General features: G+C 42.7%; 1 protein-coding gene across 1 annotated transcript in view; it reads right to left on the bottom strand.

Annotated features, from left to right (window-relative positions):
• Positions 1–17,161, bottom strand: part of UBE2J1 (ubiquitin conjugating enzyme E2 J1) — a 30,242-nt gene extending 13,081 nt beyond the window's left edge. The window contains exons 1-5 of the mRNA XM_080667116.1: positions 16,896–17,161; positions 8,685–8,758; positions 7,343–7,474; positions 2,509–2,593; positions 2,125–2,230 (exon numbers count right to left, since the gene is read on the bottom strand). Of these exons, the coding sequence (XP_080523242.1) occupies positions 2,125–2,230; positions 2,509–2,593; positions 7,343–7,474; positions 8,685–8,758; positions 16,896–16,926 (428 nt within the window). The 5' untranslated portion in view covers positions 16,927–17,161. The remainder of the gene's footprint in view (positions 1–2,124; positions 2,231–2,508; positions 2,594–7,342; positions 7,475–8,684; positions 8,759–16,895) is intronic.
• Positions 17,162–20,848: the final 3,687 nt, after the last annotated feature.

Genomic DNA, 20,848 nt, shown 5'->3' with positions numbered 1-20,848 from the left:
AAAATCCTTAGGTCTTGAAGAACATGGTACTTAAACTTATTAAACAGCTTCATGTAAATAAAATATATGTCAAAGTACTATTAATATAGTATTTATTGATGAATATTTTTTTTGTTTCACCAGAAGCAGCACTGCTATCCATATCCTTTAGAGCAGCAGTCACCAACCTTTCAGACCTCACGGACCACCAGTGGCGACCCCCGCTTTAGAGAATCAGTTATATCCAAATATCTGCCTTAAAATGTGTCCACTTTTTAAAAAATATTTTTAAATTTATTTCAGATGGGAAAGTACAAGGAGAAAGAAACAACAATGATGAGAATCACTCATCAGCTGCCTCGTGCATGCCTTCTCCTGGAGATCGAACCTGAAACCCAGGCATGTGCCCTGACTGGGAATGGAACCATGACCTCCTGGTTTACAGGTTGATGCTCAACCACTGAGCCACATCAGCCAGGCAAAATGTGTCCACTTCTTAAAATATATATTTTTAATTGATTTCAGAGAGAAAGGAAGAGGGGGGGAGAGAGAGAGAGAGCGAGAGAGAGAGAGAGAGAGATCAATGATGAGAGAGAATCATTGATCGGCTGCCTGCTGCACACCCCACACTGGGGATCGAGCCCACAACCCGGGCATGTGCCCTGACCGGGAATCGAACCATGACCTCCAGGTTTATAGGTCGATGGTCAACCACTGAGCCACCTCGGCTGGGCAAAAACTGTGTCCACTTTTAACTGAGAAGTCAGATGAAAATTAAAGGAGAATACTTTAAACATATTAGTCTATCTACAAAAAATAGTAATTTACCATGGTTAAACACAAAATCTGGTTTTTAAAAAGCCTCTACTACAGGCTAAGAACCTAGAATATATACACTGACAAGTCTAGAGCAAAAAAACTAATTCTTTTTTTTATCTGTACATGAAATGAACTAGATAAAAGTATCAAGACAGAAAGTCAATATAAAAAATCAAATAAAACAAATGTCATGTATTCGAAGTACATATTATAATTTGTGAATAGTAGCTGCAAGTAAGGTATATGCCCAGAACTTGAGAATAAGATTTAAAAAGAAACCAAGGAGTCTACCAAATCTTCCAAACACTAAAATCTCTTTGATTTAACAAACATGTGTAGAGGGCCTATTCCGGGCTGTACCAGCGCAAGATATACTATAGGGGTAAGCAAAAGTAGGTTTATAGTTGTTTGTATGAAAAATAATATAATAATTAATAAATAGTAATTCAAAAACTTCCACATCCTTACAACTGTAAACCTACTTTTGCTAACCCCTGTATAATTTAATTCATAAAATACGTTTGAAGAGTGGTAGGCAGCCAAGTCCAGAACAAGAAAATGATCAAGACTGGCCAGCATGGCTCAGTGGTTGAACCAGGAGGTTACAGTTCAATTCCCAGTCAAGGCACATGACCGGGTTGCGGGCATGATCCCCAGTAGTGGGCATGCAGGAGGCAGCGATCAATGATTCTCTCTCATCATTGATGTTTCTATCTCTCCCTCTTCCTTCCTCTCTGAAATAAATAAAAATATATTTTAAACAAGAAAATGATCAAAATCTAGAATTAGTCTTAGCACTACTCAAAGAAGAGAATACTCTAAATCTAATAACTAATCTGGGATATATAGACAGAATGTACCTGGGAAAAACAGAAAGCAATACCAATGGGAAACGACAACTTAATAAAATCTCATTTTCTTTACTGAGCCACTTGCTATGAGCCAGATACTATAGATACAAGCATGGATAAGTGAATTTCCTTCAGCTCTCAAGAAGTTTTTAATCTTGTGAAAAGCTACATAAAAATAATGGCTCTAGTACTTTTCCATCTTTATTACTGTCTAGGTGGAGATGAATAACCTGTCCTATTTTATAGGAGAAGATATCTCCCACTGTAGATTGATATTAACTACTTTCTATAATCAATTCTTTAGACTCAGGTCAACACTGAGTAAACTAGTACAACTGAATTTCTAAAATAGCAAAACTAAGGCTAGAACCTGTAGCAAAGGTAACTCACAAAGTAAGAGGCAGAGCCTGTTTCCTAATAGCCATTTTCCAGAAAAATATTTGGGTCTTAACAAAGAATGAAATGCAAAACTTACTTTTTGGCAAGTGCTCTTCTTTCCTCAGGTGTGTAATCTAGAGAACCTATGGCTCCTTCTCCTTTTGTTGGCATAAACCCAATGATGGCTAACAATGCTGTTCTTACTGAAATAAAAAGTAAACATCAATCTAAATTACTTTGTAAAAGGAACCAGATTTACTCTGAAAGGAGAAAAAAAGACAGTCTTTCACTGAAGAGGTACAGGTAGGAGGGTTGTAGTAAAATGATGGCCAAAATATAGACAAGGAAAAGCATTTTTATTATTTATTCAATAACAAAATTATTTATCAAAAACAGCTTCAATCTCAAGAAGGTATTATACTTTATAATTATAAATTGACTAAAGTTATATAAGATATATGCACTTTAAATTAGTACTCACTACTCCATGAAGGCTGCCAAGTTTCAGGATGATGGCCTGAGATGCTCAAACAGATTTTCTTGCCTACTTCAAATCGTCCATTAGCCTTAGGAATAAATAAGAATTTTAGGAGAAACCAAGATGGCGGCATAGGTAAACACCTAAACTGCTGCCTCGCACAACAATTTCAAAACTACAACTAAAAGACAGAACGGACACCATCCAGAAACACAGGAAAGCTGGCTGAGTGAAAATTCTACAACTAGAAGGAAAGAGAAAAGCTCACAGAGAATTGGAGGTACGGCAAAGGGTCTTTGTGCGCGCAGAGAGAAAGGGCGGCTGAGAGCCTGGCTGACTTTCTCTGGCGGAAGGGGGAAGGAAGCCCCCGACCGCACTGAACCCCAGTTCTGAATGCACTGAACCCCAGTTCCGGGCGAGCCCCTGGGGACCCACGCTCTTACGGGGGAAGTCTGGACTCTCGGGCGGAGACTCGGGAGCCGGGGAAGGCGGAGAACTGAAAGCGCGCGCGTGCCAGTGCGCACAAAGGCTGTGGAGGTTGCCACAGGCTTTCCATAGTGGAAGGGAGTGAGAGGCCCCTGACTGCACTGAGCCCCAGTTCTGACTGCAGTGAACCCCAGATCCAGGCGAGCCCCTGGGGACCCACGCTCTTGTCGGGGGAGTCTGGACTCTCGGGCGGAGACTCGGGAGCCGGGAAGGCAGAGGTCTGAAGGCACGCATGTGCGCGCGAGGGCAAGGCTGACGGGAAGCCAAGACTGAGACTTCACCCCATCCAAGCTGAGCACAGAGGCTATTGCAATTTGGCAAGTCTAATCCTATAAGGCTGTCTCCAGCACTGAACTTCTCCCAGCATAGACGCAGCTGATCCTTACAGCCAACTGGCCTGGAGGTCAATTCTTCCCAGTGATACCAACAACAATAAAGACTTAATTACAACAAGGCTGTACACACAGTCCACAAAGGGGTGCACCAAGAGTGTCCACCTCAGGTTAACTGGGGAGGCAGACCCACTGGGCCATATTGGAAACCTAGCACACAAATCTACCTTACCAACTCAGGGAAGCAATGAAAATGCGGCGTCAAAGAATCAGATCACAAACGAAAGAAATGGAGGAAAACAAACGACTGGATATAGAATTCAAAACCACGGTTATAAGGCTTTTTAAGAATATCCTAGAAAAGGCCGATAAATATAACGAGACCCTCGAAGATATGAAAAAGGACCAACTAGAAATTAAACATACACTGACTGAAATAAAAAATATTATACAGAGACCCAAAAACAGACAAGAGGAACACAAAAATCAAGTCAAAGAATTGAAATACAAAGAAGCAAAAAACTCTCAACCAAAAAAGCAAAAAGCAAAAAAAAAATCCAAAAAGTTGAAGATAATGTAAGAAGACTCTGGGACAACTTCAAGCGTACCAACATCAGAATTATGGGGGTGCCAGAAGAAGAGAGAGAGCAAGATACTGAAAACCTATTGGAAGAAATAATGACCGAAAACTTCCCCCACCTGGTGAAAGAAATAGACTTACAAGTCCAGGAAGCGCACAGAACCCCAAACAAAAGGAATCCAAAGAGGACCACACCAAGACACATCATAATTAAAATGCCAAGAGCAAAAGACAAAGAGAGAATATTAAAAGCAGCAAGAGAAAAACAGTTAGTTACCTACAAGGGAGCACCCATACGACTGTCAGCTGACTTCTCAACAGAAACTAAGCAGGCCAGACGGGAGTGGCAAGAAATTTTCAATGTGATGAATAGCAAGAACCTACAACCAAGATTACTCTACCCAGAAAAGCTATCATTCAGAATTGAAGGGCAGATAAAGAGTTTCACAGACAAGAAAAAGCTAAAGGAGTTCATCACCACCAAACCAGTATTATATGAAATGCTGAAAGGTATTCTTAAAGAAGAGGAAGAAGAAAAAAGTAAAGATAAAAATTATGAACAACAAATACATATCTATCAACAAGTGAACCTAAAAATCAAGTGAATTAAAAACCTGAGGAACAGAATAATCTGGTGAATATAATAGAATCAGGGGCATAGAAAGGGAGTGGACTAATAATTCTCAGGGGGAAAGGGGTATGGGGGGTTCATGAAGAGACTGGACAAAAATCATACACCTATGGATAAGGACAGTGGGGGGGAGGTAAGGGCAGAAGGTGGGGTGGGAAATGGGTGGAGGGGAGCTATGGGGGGGAAAAGGAGAAATAATTGTAATAATCTGAATAAAGATTTATTTAAAAAAAAACAATTTTAAAAATTGTAGATGTGTTTAATGTTTTAGACTTTATCAGTATAAATATTTTTACATATAAATAAATTTTAAAGATAATTTTTAAATAATGTAATATCTAAGGGGATATAGATTTTTGTCCTCTGGTTGACACTCCACAAATATTTGCTGGATTCTAAGTGAATAATACAAACTGTTTTTAGAAGTTGTAGCACTTTTTTTAAATTGAATTATACAAGTGAAATCTAAATAACTGATAAAGATGTCCTGATGTCCTCCTATGTGCCTAGTATTCTAGGCTCTGTGAAGAATCTAAAATAGAAGATGTACAGAGACTAGAATAAAACCTAAGGATTTGATATCATCTAACCAGATATTGGTGAGGAAGGCTCTGAGGTAGGAGTGATTTTCAGAATGATGATTCATAAAATAGGAACACAAAGGAGGAAGATCAGAGATAATGATTTCAGCTTTGGACATGAATCTATTTTTTTGGTAGAAGAGCTATTGATGTCCAGCAGGCAGGTAGAATTATAGACATGGTGATATCAGAAGAGGATATACATCTTTGGTACCTGACTTTAGAGAGGTGATTATTAAAGCCATTTCATAGAAAGACAAAACAAAACAAAACAGTTGAAGTCTGAACTTGTAGAATATCAATACTTAGGGAAAGGGGAAGGGAGAAGAGGCATGAATTAGAATATATGTTTCATATGGTCAGAGAATTTAACTTATTCTCTGTTGCACCCACAGAGTGAATGACACGTGTTTAATGATTATTTGTTGAATGAAGGTTAGAAAAGAGAGGAACATTTTCAAAAGAGAGGAAGTGAACAGAAAAAGCAAATATTAAAAACCAGGAGGGCAGGACTGATTCTCAGCCACTGTGCTAAATATGAACCATACCGTTGGTTAACTCTTAAAATATTTCAGTATTTCTATACCTATTGGTGAAAAGCTGCTACTCCAACTACCCACCCCCACCAGTTTCCTCATGTACCAGCCATAGACCACTTGGCTCTTGCCATGATCTAGCAAATAAAAGTGACTCCTAACACATGGGGCCCCTCCAAGACCCTGCTCCAGCCCTACTGCCAGCATTACTGATTCTAAATATCATCTAATATTCGTTAAGCAACTTGTATATATGAGGAACTTTAAAAAGTGTGATTATATTTACCATACACAACCCTTTTGACAGATGAGAAAACTAAATTTCAAAGAGATTATGTAACCTGCCTGTGGTGTAACAGAAATAGAACTAGTCAGAATCCAGGTCTACTGGCTCTAAACTAATGCTCTTTTCACTTCACCAAATATAGGTAAAAAGCAGCATTAATTTGATATTTATTAATTAGTACCTTTTCTTTCACTATTTGCTACACCGTGAGTGTCAGGTTTAACTTAGACGGAATAGGATAAAGACTGAGAAGAGACAGTGGGATTTCTCAAACTGGTCTTTGAGATTAGTGCTGTGAGCATGTGTGGAAACCAGACTGCAGCAAGCCAAACTAAAGTAAAGATGCCTTGAAGGCTATCAAGAAAAAAAAAAAAACAGAACAACAACATAGAGTGGTGAGCGGAGATAAAGAAAGGTGTTTATGTTTTGTTTTTGCTTTTTTTCAAGGTTGGGGGTAATCAAACACACTTGTAAATAAAAGGAAATGAGGAAAGGAAAGCTTAACAATTAAGAGAGGAATTGACTGATGAAACGTGTCTCAGGAAAAAGAAGAAAAAAATTACTCATTTTCCTTCACATGGACATAAAATATGTGGATGTAGAAAGAAATTCTAAGATATAAGTAATAATATAGCAATCATTTATTGAGGACTCTGTCACTTCTATTTTAAAAGCTACACATGAAAAGTGAGAGGTTAAATGGAGATGATGTGATTAAGAGGTACAATAACATTAACAACCCTTTACTGAGTACTTACCATGTGCCAGACACTGTGCCTAACACTTTGCATACATTAATTCACTGAATTCTAACAACCATACTATGGTAATTCTACATTCATTAGCATTAATAATTCCTATAACCCTGGCTCGGTAGCTCAGTTGGTTACAGCATCATCCCAATATGCTAAGGTAAGTGTTCAATTCCCCATCAGGGCACATATAAGAATAAACCAATGAATGCATAAATAAGTGAACAATATCTCTTCTCTCCCCTTCTCTCTCTCAACAATAAAAATAAAAATAAAAAATTCTATAAATTAATTTTTGGGGGAAATTATAGTACCAAGGCCTGGTTCCCAAAAGCAGCCACTTCTTTTTTAAAAAAATTTTTTTAATAATTTTTTTGGAGAGAGGGAGAAAGAGAAACATTGATGTGAGAGCAAAACATCTATCAGCTGCCTCCTGCATGCCCCCTACCAGGGACAGAGCCCACAACCCGGGCATGTGCCCTGACTGGGAATCGAACTGGTAAGCTTTCAGGGTACAGGACAACCACCAACCAGAGCCATACTGGCCAGACTCTACTTTATTTCTTAATGTAAATGAGTATGTTGACCATATTTTGCAGCCACCGTGAAGAGTAAAAAAAGCACAAGCATTTCAAAAAGCCAAGAATTCTTACCGTTAGAAGAATAATGCTTGGTGGTTTCATGGGATACTCTGGTGGTAGTACTATTCGTCCATGATAAACTCCTCCATCAAAATCAGAATCTGGGGGCCCTCTAACTGTAAAGTGCCATTCAAAAAGATTATCCTGAACAAAAACAATAACCAACAAGACATCAGTAATATTAAAGTTTGACCATTTTAATTAAATGACTATTAGAAAGATTACTGTGTGAGAAAAAGTAGTATTTTATATTATTGCTAGAAGAGTTTCTAATGCACAAAATGTCTCAAGAAAGTTATAGTTTTCATGTGCCATAGAGCTAAATCTTTTTAAACAAATGCATTTTAAAATATTTGAGTATTGTCATATATTCATAAATAAGGCCATAGATTTTATTAAGCTACAAATTAGTTCTTGAATACTAATCAGTGATAATTATTATATAATCAATCCTTGAATAACATGGGTTTGAATTGCATGGGTCCACTTATACTCGATTTTTTTCAATAAATACATACAGCACTATAAATGTATCTTCTCTTCATTATGACTTTCTTAATAACATTTTCTTTTCTCTAGCTTACTTTATTGTAAGAATACAGTCTATAATATATATAAGATACAAAATATGTGTTAATTGACTATTAATGTTATCAGTAATGCTGCTGGTCAACTATATTAGTAATTAAGTTTTTTGGGAGTTAAGTTATATACTGATTTGGGGCTCCAACCCCTGCATTGTTCAAGGGTCAACTGTATAATCAAACAATTAATAAAAATTTGGATTATTTTAACAATCTTTTACATTAACCCTTAAAGATACCTAAGCACTTACTTAAAAAGTTAATAACATTAATACATATGCTATCAACATCTTACAGTTACCATGTACTTTGGAGTTTGCAAACTATTTGTGCATACATTATTACATTTTATTCTCACTATTACCATGGAAGCCAGACTAAGCATATTTAAAAACTTTCCTTTTTTCAGAAAAGAAGACGAAGAGAGTTAGAGATGTTTATACAAAAAGCCCACACTAACTGCAGAGATCCCTCAAGAGGCCAGGTCTTCCAAACTGTAAAAAGTATTGGTTTCTTTCCACTTTCCCTCCCTCATATTCAAGACCAGCATCTGAGACCCATTTTATAGAGGCCAGAAATCTGCTTCTTGTAAAATGTCTGATTCTGATTGGCTAATAGGAAATTAGCCATTCAGGAAATACTCGGAGTAAAATATACTAATAAACCACATCAAACACATCTGTAATGACTCAAAGCAATGAAAAAACAATTTTAAGAAATTTGTTTAAAATATTAAAATCCATATGTAGAAGATGGAGAAAGAAACTAACCTCCAAAGGTTGTGCATGATAATGATCTGTTGGATCTTTCAATTCTGCCGCTTCTTTCATTAAACGTTTAACAGCTAAAATAAAATTCATAAGATAGAGACATTTAAAATATACTTTACCAAGTGATTAAATCAGATTTACAACCTAATGAAAAAGTTTCTACTTTAACAAAACATGTATAGAGAGGATTGGCTCAACTAAGTGTATGATAAAGATTTAATTATGGGATAATAGTAATCATTGGAGGAGGAGAGGAAATGGTAGGTAGGCATTAGGAGAGTTATATATTAAATATACAGGTAAGTCTGATAAAGACACTTTTTATTAGTAAGTACTTATATATACTTCCTATGTGGTAGCACTCAAACAACCCTCAAAACATTGCTATGAGATAGAAAATCCCTATTTTCTAGACAAAGAAACTTATCCAAGGTCACACAACTAGTAAGTGACAGAGCTGGAATTCCAACACAGACAATATAACTCTACCATGTTAAAAAGTCTGTATTAACAAAAAACATGCCCTTTGGAACTCATTCTCATGAACAGTAACCTCCTCCCCCCCGTTTTTTCAACCTTTTGAGACTTTCCACCCAATATCTTGTATTAACTTAATGGGACTGTCTCCAGAGGTCACTTTATTCCATAGCCCTAATTGATTTCCTTTTTGAAACGATTCTTCACTTCAACTAAAACCTATAACTAACATCTGAAAGAAAGACAATAGGAATTAGGCAGGTGGGTATGAATAGGCAGAGAAACAATAAAAGTAAAATGTGTGGAGGCACTGGATGGAAAGTCATCAGGAGAGATTAAGAATCAACTTCCACACAATATTATAATGCAGTCTGTATCATGTCTCTTGCATAAAATTTCATTTTAGCCCTGGCCTTTGTGGCTCATTTGGTTGGAGCATCATCCTGTGCACCAAAGGGTTTGATTCCCAGTCAGGGCAGATACCCAGGTTGTGGGTTCAATCCTTGGTTGGGGTATATGTGGGAGGCAACTGATTGATGTTTTCCACATCAATGTTTCTCTCTCTCTCTCTCTCTCTCCCTCACCTTTCTTCTCCCTCTGAAAACAATAAAAACATGTCCTTGGGTGAAGATTAAAAAACACACACCAAAGTTTGCCCTAACTGGTTTGGCTCAGTGGATAGAGCGTTGGCCTGCGGACTGAAGGGTCCCAGGTTCGATTCCGGTCAAGGGTATGTACCTTGGTTACGAGCACATCCCCAGTATGGGGTGTGCAGGAGGCAGCTGATTGGTGTTTCTCTCTTATCGATATTTCTAACTCTCTATCCCTCTCCCTTCCTCTCTGTAAAAAAAAAATATATATATATATATATATATATATATATATATATATATATATTTTTAAAAACCAAAGTTCTTAAGTCACTATCTTATTCCATAATAATAATTACTTATTTTTTGTCTTTATTTTTGGTTTTTGTTTGTTAATCCTCACCCAGGGATATTTTTCCATTAATTTTTTTAGAGAGCGTGGAAGGGAGGGGAAGAGACATTCACATGCCCAGATGGGCCTGGAGATGGTGCAACCAAGGGACATGCCCTTGACAAGGAAATGAACCTGACATCCTTCAGTCCAAAGGTTGATGCTCTAACCCAGGGGTGGGCAAACTTTTTGACTCGAGGGCCACAATGGGTTCTTAAACTGGACCGGAAGGCCGGAACAAAAGCATGGATGGAGTGTTTGTGTGAACTAATATAAATTCAAAGTAAAGGAGCGGAGGGGAGAGCAAGAGAACCCTCCGCTCTTTCGGCTCCGCGGGCTGGACAGAACAGCCAAACGGGCCGGATCCGGCCAGCGTGCCATAGTTTGCCCACGGCTGCTCTAACCACTGAGCACTGGCTAGGCCTATAATTATTAACATTCTTTTCCATCCCCTACTTTGAACTAGGCCCCTGTGGGAGGAAACTTTGTTCACTTGATCATCAAATTACTAAGGTCATATTAGATGCTATATCTACAACCAAAATAAAATAATTTGTTATCAAGGAGCTTATAGTCTGGGGGGGGGGGGGTAAAATACAAAACAGCATGATAAATGCTATATTAGAAACATGTACATATTGAAACACTCTTCCGGAAAGTTCTAAACACTCCACTTCTCTCTACTCCAGACCTTCCTACATACTGGTTCCTCAACTTGCAATGCTGCTCCCACCCCTATCCTCCACCTCATCATCTAGACTGGTTCCCAACAAACCTTTAAGTAACTTCTTCAGGAAGGTGTCCATGACACATTCCCTTGTCCACCCATATGGCCAGATAAAAATCCCTGAGGAGTTCTGGGGAGGGCGTGGAGACCAGGAATGCTCTCCAAGTTATTCTAATGCTCAGTCAGGTTTGGGAGCCACTGCCCTAGAAGCTAGGTTGAGTGCCCTTACTATAAGCCTCCATAACACTCTGTATCTTATCTTTTATAAAGTTCATCTCACTTGTAATTACATAACACTTGTCTTTCCTGCTAAACAATCTACTGCAGTCTCCTCAGGACTTAGTACATAGTAAGCACTCAAATATTGAATTAACTTTTACTATCTTCCCCTAAAAGGATCTGATTAAAGGCAATGGTTTTCAAACTTATTCTATATAATAAAAGGCTAATATGGAAAGCGACTGAATGGCAGAACGACAGGTCACTATGACATGCACTGACCACCAGGGGCAGGCGCTCAATGCAGGAGCTGCCCCCTGGTGGTCAGTGTGCTCCCACAGGGGGAACTTTGCTCAGCCAGAAGCCAGGCTCACGGCTGGCAAGCACAGCGGCGGTAGCGGGAGCCTTTCACGCCTCGGCGGCAGAGGTAAGGACCCCTCGGCAGTCCCGGACTGGGAGAGTGTGCAGGCCAGGCTGAGGAACCCCCCCACACACACACTTCCCGTGTACGAATGTTGTGCACCAGGCAACTAGTTTATCAATAAGATAAAATCCTTTGTCCAAAGAAAAGCTTAATGAGAATCTCAATACATAAAACAGATACCCTGGCCAGTGTTGTTCAGTGGTTAGTAGGGATGGGTAACATCCAGTCCTTGAGCTGTATAAGGCCCAAGAAATCATTTGGTCTGATTCTGCCAAGGCATTAGGGGTAAATTAATTAAAATTTTGACCAAATATACCAGGCTAATTTATAAGCTGATTAAATTTTAAATTAATTAAATGTTTGACCAAATGTACTAGGATAATTTTGCATGGCCCTTGAGTGATATTATAAATATCCAAATGGCCCTTGGCAGAAAAAACATTCCCCACCCCTGGGTTAGAGTGTCAGCCTGTGCATTGAAGGGTTCTAGGTTCAAATCTCAGTCAAGGGTTCCTCCCTGCCCCTAGTAGAAGACAACCAGTCAATGTGTCTCTCTCACTTTGATGTTTCTCTCTCTCCCCCCCACCCTTTCCACTCTCTCTAAAAATCAAAAGGAAAAATATGTTCGGGTGAGGATTAACAAAAAACAAAACAGGTAACTGAGCTGTTTTGGCTGAAGCCGCCAACATGGAAGGAACTGCCAACTATTCTATCTAAGGGGACCATGGATCAAGGATTGAGAATACGTGGTTTGGAGCACATAAAAATATCCTTGTTTTCAATTAATATTATTATATATAAGTAAAATCATGGAAGCTATTATCAAGTTAATTAGTTTGGCTGCTGTACGCAATCAGAATGCCAAGGAGATTGTTTTTCCTTCATTCCTTATCAGCTAGCTGAATAATGGTTAAGTTGACAAGGTCAGATTTTATGTCATTTCAGTTGGAGAGAAGATAATAAACACCCAATAATAAATACCTGGATATTATGAGAGATATATGAAAGGATCAGAAATGCTACAACAATGCATTTAAAGGAACAATCATTCACTTAATAACTAAACATGTTGCTTTTATTAGTTCATAGGCCACACAGGCACATACCATGTGAGAGCTAAAGCCACACAGTCAAATAGAAAGTGAGGTTAGTCTAGTGCAGTGGTCGGCAAACTGCGGCTCGCGAGCCACATGCGGCTCTTTGGCCCCTTGAGTATGGCTCTTCCACAAAATACCATGGCCTGGGCGAGTCTATTTTGAAGAAGTGGTGTTAGAAGAAGTTTAAGTTTAAAAAATTTGGCTCTCAAGAGAAATTTCAATCGTTGTACTGTTGATATTTGGCTCTGCTGACTAATGAGTTTGCCGACCACTGGTCTAGTGTTTTCATAATCTATTTTTTCTGAAATAGCATTCATTATGAATGCTTTCGTGAAAAAGAGCATCGACTCTGGAATTAGAACTGGATTAAAATACTGGCTCTGATTCCTTTGGCCTAAATCATTGGACAAGTCAATCTTATTCTGCTTAAATGTTTACATCTGTCAAATGGGAGTCAACAATTTCTTCACATTATTTCTTCTTTCCTTTTCACCCATCCCTTTTCCCCAGATTACAAGTTATTAAGGTCAGAAATAAATTGTAATAGAAGGCCCTCTCAATTCAGTTTCAAAATCAGGACTTGAGCATATGTAGTTGGCCACATGGCATGAGAAATATCACTGCTATAGAATAGTCAAGATTCAAAGTACTGACTGGCAACTAAGGCTCGAGCATAGTCTGCCACTCCTGATACTCCATCTCTTGCTACTTTTTGGCTACAGAGAAAACTTTTCCCCCATCAGCTCCTCTCTTATCTCTTTGCAAGATTATTCAATTCTCCTATCATGGTGAGATAAGATGTTCCAGAAAAGGGAGGAGGGTTGGGGAGCACCTGCTTGGCTGCTCTTGTTCTTTCTTTTCATGGAGGCCACATGATCACTCTGGATCCAAGCTCTAGGCTCCATAGGCCTAGGCATGTGCATTCTGCACATGCCCAGGCTAGCTCACTGGGTTTATTTTGTGGTTTGGAGACAAAGCTCCAGCTAAGGGGATCTTTTACAGGTTACTGTCTCTCATGCATCTATTTCTTTTAGAAAGCAAATATCCTGATCTCATCGATCTCCAAAGCATGGGTAAAATGGAAAAGAGGCAGGTGTATTGAGGATGTAAACCCAATGTCATGCTCCCCAACTGCCTCATGCTGTTTCCATATGAAGGCACATAAGCAAATATTTAAGGACTAATGTTCCTGCCCAGAAAGACCCTGTAAATGTATCCATTCAATAAACATTTAAAGAATATCTGAGCAATGGAAATAGAATGACCAGGACTTGCTTCTTGCCTTCAAAAAGTTCACAGTGAGAAAGACATGAAAACAATTACAAACACTGACCAAGTATATACAAATATAGGGACCACCTTAGACTGCCTATAGGAGCTGGACAAGACTGAACCTTAAAGAGGCCTAAACAATTAATAGGACTTTCACATAGATTAAAGGGAGGATATTCCAAGCAGAGCTTCCAACAGGGACCAAGGCATAGAGGTGAGAAGAGCTGTTCTATCTGGGGACACTCAGGCAAATACACTGAGTGGCCAGATTATTATGATCTCTGAACGCATAATAATCTGGCCACTCAGTGTGTGTGTGTGTGTGTGTGTGTGTGTGTGTGTGTGTGTGTGCGCGCGTGTATGTATTTTAGAGGCCTGGTGCATGAATTTGTGCATGAGTGGGGTCCAGCCAGCCTGGCCAGGGGGAGGGGACATGGGCGGTTGGCCGGCCTGCCTGCTGGTCGAACTCGTGGTCGAGGGGACAATTTGCATATTAGCCTTTTATTATATAGGATATACACTGAGTGGCCAGATTATTATGCGTTCAGAGATCATAATAATCTGGCCACTCATTGTAGATAGATGGTGAAAATGCAAAGGAGCATAGGAGTGGTAGCAGTTCAGGCTGGTGAGAAAAGCAACGATCAAATCATGAGCAGCCCTATAGGCCAAGCAAAACAATTTACTTTGAACTATATCTACAGCTATCAATAAGCTACTGAAAACTTCTCAGTTTGAGGAGTGATCTAATCAGGTTTTATTTTGTTTTGTTTTAATTGATCTGGTGGCAATAGTGACTGGTTAGATATGTGTGTTTGCATGTATTGGCGCCCATGCCTGTGTATGAGAGAGTTTTAGGGTAGGGGGTAGAGTAAAGAAGTAGACCAAGAGATCAAAGATCACTCTCATGGACACTTGGGTGCTATCAATCCCTGGGATAAGGAATATTAAGGTGAGGTACAAGTTTGGGGGAGGTGAGAAAACTGATGTTTGGTGTTTATACTTTTAAATATTTTTTTGGTCTGTGGGAAATTTGGATGAAGAAATTAAATCACCATTAAGTTGTATTTATCTGCAGCCTAGGAGAAGGATCTGAACTGAACATTAAAGCTTTGAGAATGATTAGCATGAGGTGCAGTTGATGCCAAGGGCATGGACAGGATAACTCCTAGGTTTCTGATAGAGGCAGTGGGTGCCTCTGTACCAGTCTCTCATACATACACCAGTCACCTGCTGAACATGCCCATCAGCCCCTTCTGAAGAAAGCTGCCACAGGAGGTTCTTTACACATAGGTCTCCCTATTTTGTACTCTGACACCCTACTACTTCAGCCAGAGCAGACTCAAAAAAGAATCAGGGAGCTTGATCCAGAGGCAACTACTGATAGGCTAGTCAGAGGACTTATGAGGTGGCCCCACACAAGTCCATTCACAAAGAAATGAACAAATTTACTATCCACACGCTAGCACACTGGCCCTTAACCAGTTATCTTTATTGTCTCAATTGTCCTATCCATACTTCTAAGACAACTAACTCCACGTGAGAGAAAAAGGATTACATCTTTTACAGTGTTTTTAACAACTTCCTTTCACATATGCATTACTCTAAAAACATCACAGGACTGAGAATAAAACAAAGGAAGTAATTTCATTAAGCCTCCTAGCATTTTCAATAAGTCCCTTCTCCATGAACTCTAAATGATCAACACAATAACAACAACAAAAAAGATGTTTTTTAAAAAATTCTCTCTAGAACAGTAACATCACCTTTGAGGAAATGAAACAAAAAAGAGGAAGCAAATTTATTACACAGCTAGAAGCATGTTGGGCCGAAACTCAGCCTGTTGGCAATAGGTCATATTCTCTGGAAATGTACAAAATTCTGGAGAGTATTAAATGCTTACCATAATCTCAGGTATGATGACCTATAAAATTGAGCAATGTCTTCTGACAACAATCTCCATTCCAAACTGTACTGTTTGTTGTCTCTGGACATTTCACTAAGTACTTCAGGTGCCCTAAGGAACTTGGTACCATGTGACCAAGGAGTCACCAGACATTTTTACCCCTCCCCCCATTTTATATAAATCTGCCACAATCTAAATAACTTAACCATCGAACCTTAAAATCAAGCCTTCTTTCCCTCTTTCTCTTGGACCTTCTTTCCCCCGCCCCCCCTCCTGACATTCTTATGAGGTGGGTTGGAGAAGGGAAGCTGTAAACACGCTGAAATTGAATTGGAGAGCCACAGCCTTCACCAGATTTTTAAAGGAGTCTATGCCCGGCCCCCACGTGTTATGGCCCATTCTACACATTTGGTCACCTAAGAACATTTCTTAGCTTGACAGCACTCAAGTTACCAAAGCTCTGTTCAATCACTATCCTCACACTTTTCTGGAGTCTTTGCATATTCTCAGGTATTTTGGGGAGAAAAAAACAGAAAGCAGTAAGAGTTGGTCAAACAAACCATTACTGATATTAAGATTATCATTTAGAGCTGGACTATGGAGTTTCTCCCTCCTGACAAATGTATCACGGTACAGCTAGAATAAATACTATTTATTATGATTCATTCCAAGCCTTCCTTCATCTGATTTAAACTAAATCCTCAAATGCGAGAGTCAGGCAGCTAATAAAAGTCCGGCGGCAGCGACAGAGAAGAGACGACAGTGTCCAGGAAGCAGTCGGACAGGGGGCTGCTATTCCCCATGGACATCATCCTTACACCTGTTCTTAGGGGTGAGCTTATAACCCAGCTCCCCGCGACGCAGATGCGGGCAGGGAGAGTTGGGGTGCTGGGTGGCGCGGGCCCGTCCCCAGGTTTGGCAGCCGATGCCCGCCGGCCTCCCTGCCCCGCGGCCTGCACCAGCCCGGCGGGCGGCGGACTCGCGTAGAGCGCGACACCGCGAGTGGAGCCGCGAGTGACGGCGGACGCGAGGGGACCGCAGGGCCGGACCCCGGAGTCCATGGTCACTCCGGCCCACCCCGCCAGCGCCGCCTCCCCGCCCTGCTCACCCGGACTCTTCAGGTTGTAGCGGGTCTCCATGACTAATCGCTGTCCAGCTCCGGCCTCCTCTCTGCGGCGCGGCTACTCGGTCTCAGCGCGGCACGGCCACCGGGGCCAGGCCCAGGGATTCCGCAGACACCGCCCAGCGCCACCAGCCTGCGGACGGGGTGCTGAGGGTGCGGGCGGGGCGGTGAGGGTGAGGCGAGCGCGGGCTGCGCGACGGCGCCGCCTTCCCCGCTGTCCCCGCCTCCCTGTGGGCCGGGCAGGCGCCGGCGCCGGCCGGGCGTCCCTGAAGCGGGCGCCGGGCTGGAGGTCAGCGTCCGGGATTGGCTGCGGGCCCAACCTGCCGCGCCGCCCCTGCGTCACCACCCCTGCGCCACCGCCCCGCCGGGTTTGTGAAGTTGCCCTGACGTGGCAGTGGCTTCGTGGCGGCCGGTCAGCGCGGCCGTCGGTCACTCTGTCACCGCAGCCGGCCCCGCGAAGGCCGCTCCGGGGTCTGCAAGAGCGGGCGACGCCCTCGTCTTCCTGTCGCCTCTGCTCCCCGGAGGCCGACCTTCCGCCAGGCCCATCCGGGGACCCCAGGCGCTCGCGGGTTCAGCGAGGAGCCGCGCGGCCGGAAGCAGCCAGGCCATACCCGCCGCGCGTGGTTCCCGGACCGGCTGCAAAGTGCCCCGCAGTACCCGAGCGCTGCCCCGCGGTGTCCACAAAGTGCTTCGTTTTTAGATCCAGTAGCTGTTTGGGGTGAAAGCAGTTCAGTAGGGAATTCCAGTGATAAGGGAATTGGGTAGGATTTTTATAACAGTTTGTTTTCAGATAATATGCTTAGGTGCCGGACACTTTTAAAAAATGAATTAAAACCTGTCAAAAAATAAAACTATGATAATTACATTGAATTTGGGTGAGTGCATACAAATAAGAAAGGCTTAACCTCAAAGGACACCCTTCATGGTTTATTGTGGAAAGAATGGGATGGAGAAGAGGACTGGGTTCTGAAGACTAAAAGGAGGAGCAAGCATTTAAGACAAGAGGGAGAGAGGGATTGGGATGGTGGAGAGCAGGAGGGAGGAAGGGAAGAATTCTAGGTGGGGTGAAGAGGGTTAATCAGGTTGGGCAAGTTTTATTGTCAAAGATAGAAAACTTTCTTTTTGAGGGGTAGCAGAATATGCCACCTCAAAATATGCCTCTGGCATAAGGGTTATTATGATTTTTTTTTTAGGTGGAAGTTTTTTATTAAGAGCTAGAGGCCCAGTGCACGAAAATCATGCACAGGTAGGGTCCCTAGGTCTGGCTGGCTATCAGGGCCAATCTGTAGGGTGACCGGTGGGGTGAACGGTGGTGCTGCCCACTTGCTGGCCCCACCGCCCGCCACCACCGCTGGTTGCCTCCCTCTGTGGGGCTGGGGGCAGCTCCTGTGTTGAGTGTCTAACCCAGCCGTGGGCAAACTACGGCCCGCGGGCCGGATCCGGCCCGTTCGGCTGTTCTATCCGGCCCGCGGAGCCGAAAGAGCGGAGGGCTCTCTTGCTCTCCCCTCTGCTCCTTTACTTTGAATTTATATTAGTTCACACAAACACTCCATCCATGCTTTTGTTCCGGCCCTCCCGTCCAGTTTAAGAACCCATTGTGGCCCTCAAGTCAAAAAGTTTGCCCACCCCTGGTCTAACCCCTGGTCAGTGCGCATCATAGTGACCGGTTATTCCACCATTCAGTTGATTTGCATATAAGGCTTTTATAATATAGGACTAGGGGCCCCCAGTCCCCTGTCTGTTGGCAGTCCCACTCCTGCTGCTGCCATCCCACGCACTGACGACCCCACTCGCACCCGCTGATGGCGCAGAGCGATTGGGGCTGGCGCCAGCAGCAGGTGTGAGCTGTGGCTGCTGGCCCGATCACCCCTCAGGAGCAAGAGGAGGTGGAGAAGCCCTCAGGAGCGATCAGGGCCGACAGCCGCCGCTCGCACCCACTGAAGGCGCCGAGCAATCGGGACTGGCACCAGGCACTGACAGTGGGTGTGAGCGGTGGCTCTGGCGCCAGCAGCAGGTGCAAGCACCGGGTGGCACTGCAGCATGTGGGAGCAAAGAATTTTCAGTAACCACCAGAGGCTCACCACAGGCCCTGGTGTCTGCTCTCTGTGGGGGCCTGCTTGCCCTTAGCCGCCGGGGGCAGGGGCAAGCAGGGCCCAGCTGCTCTGCTCTCTGACTCACTGCTGCAGGGGAAAGCAGGGCCCTGCTGTCTGCTCACTCGCTGCGGGGGATGTTCCCGCCCCGCCCCTGGCCACCTGCACATGTAGGCCCAGAGTGGCTGGGGGGTTGTTCCGGGACCCCAGCCGCTCCAGGCCTACACGCAGGCCTACAGGCTCAGAGTGGCCTGGCTCCCGAGGATGCCTGTCCCCGGGACACGGGACGCTTGGCGCCAGCAAGCACTTAAGCAGCCGCAGGGCAGAAACATCCGCCACATTGCCATGGTGATGCAGCAGATGTTCCCGCCCCACCCCCGGCTGCTCCGTGCCTGCGCACATAGGCCCGGAGAGGCCGGGAGTCGTTCCGGGACCCCAGCTGCTCCAGGCCTATGTGCGGGCCTACAGGTTCAGAGTGGCCTGGGTCCCGAGTATGTCTGTCCCGCACAAGCGGCCACCCCGCCCCCAGCCGCTCTGCGCCTGTGTATGCAAATTAACCCGCCATCTTTGTTGGGTTAATTTGCATAGTCTCTCCTGATTAGCTTGTGGGTGTTGTGGAGGTATGGTCAATTTGCATATTAGCCTTTTTTTTCTTTTTTTTAATATAGGATAGGCAAGGAGGGTGGGGATAGGGTGGTCCTCAGCTTCTGATGCTGGTGGGATGACTACTGATGTGGCTTGTCCTTGTCCCTCCTCTCCAGGTAACAATTTCTCTTTTGGTCCTCCTGCCCATAATAAAAGATTATTAGTGATAGCCTGAAAGTTGGACCTACCAAACTTTTATTTACTAACTATCTGTTCTTCTTATCCTGCAGTGACACTTTGAAGCCCCCAATTACCTCATCCCTAACTCAGAATGTCTTATATACCTAGATCCTCTCCTTCTATCTCTGAACCTCTCGTGAATTTGGGGTCTGTGATTCTGTCATGTATGCAGAGTTCCAGTATATATTAAATTTGGTTATTTTTCTCTTGCTGATCAGTCTGATGTCTACTTGATTATTAAACCACCTGAAAGAAGCCTGAGGGTAGAGGAAAATTATCCTCCCCAACACATACATCAACTCACTTATTCTTCACAACAGCCTTGGCAGTGTCACAGATTATTGTTAACAAAAATTCCAAAAGAAATTAAGAGTTTTATTCATATGCTAGAGCAGTGGTCGGCAAACTGCGGCTCGTGAGCCACATGCGGCTCTTTGGCCCCTTGAGTGTGGCTCTTCCACAAAATACCACCGCCTGGGTGAGTCTATTTTGAAGAAGTGGCATTTGAAGAAGTTTAAGTTTAAAAAATTTGGCTCTCAAAAGAAATTTCAATCATTGTACTGTTGATATTTGGCTCTGTTGACTAATGAGTTTGCCGACCACTGTGCTAGAGGCCCGGTGCACGAATTCGGTGGGATCCAGCTGACCTGCCCTGATTGGGGCCATTAGGCTGGGCCAGCCAGGGGGAGGGGCCATGGGTGGTTGGCCAGCCAGCCCCGCCCCCTGGTCCAACTCCCATTGAACTCCTGGTACAGGGGACAATATGCATACTAGCCTTTTATTATATAGGATGATTTGTAAATCAGAGAACATAGGCCTTGGTATGAACTAAAGATTCCTTCAGGGATTGGGGGGCTGGGAGAGAAGAGGGTTTTTAAAAGGAGAGAGTTGGTAGGAAAACAAGGTTATAAACTTACATCATTCATTTTCTGATTGGTGGGGGTAACTGAACTTTCAATGATAAAAAACAATGGGTATCATATAATTAAGCATTTATTAATGTCCTAGTTTCAGTTCAGACTC

Source organism: Plecotus auritus, assembly GCF_963455305.1.
Source record: "Plecotus auritus genome assembly, chromosome: 4".
In the NCBI taxonomy this organism is placed as follows: domain Eukaryota; kingdom Metazoa; phylum Chordata; class Mammalia; order Chiroptera; family Vespertilionidae; genus Plecotus; species Plecotus auritus.
The sequence above is the reverse complement of the archived record's forward strand: the minus strand, read 5'-3'. Positions and strand labels throughout refer to the sequence as shown.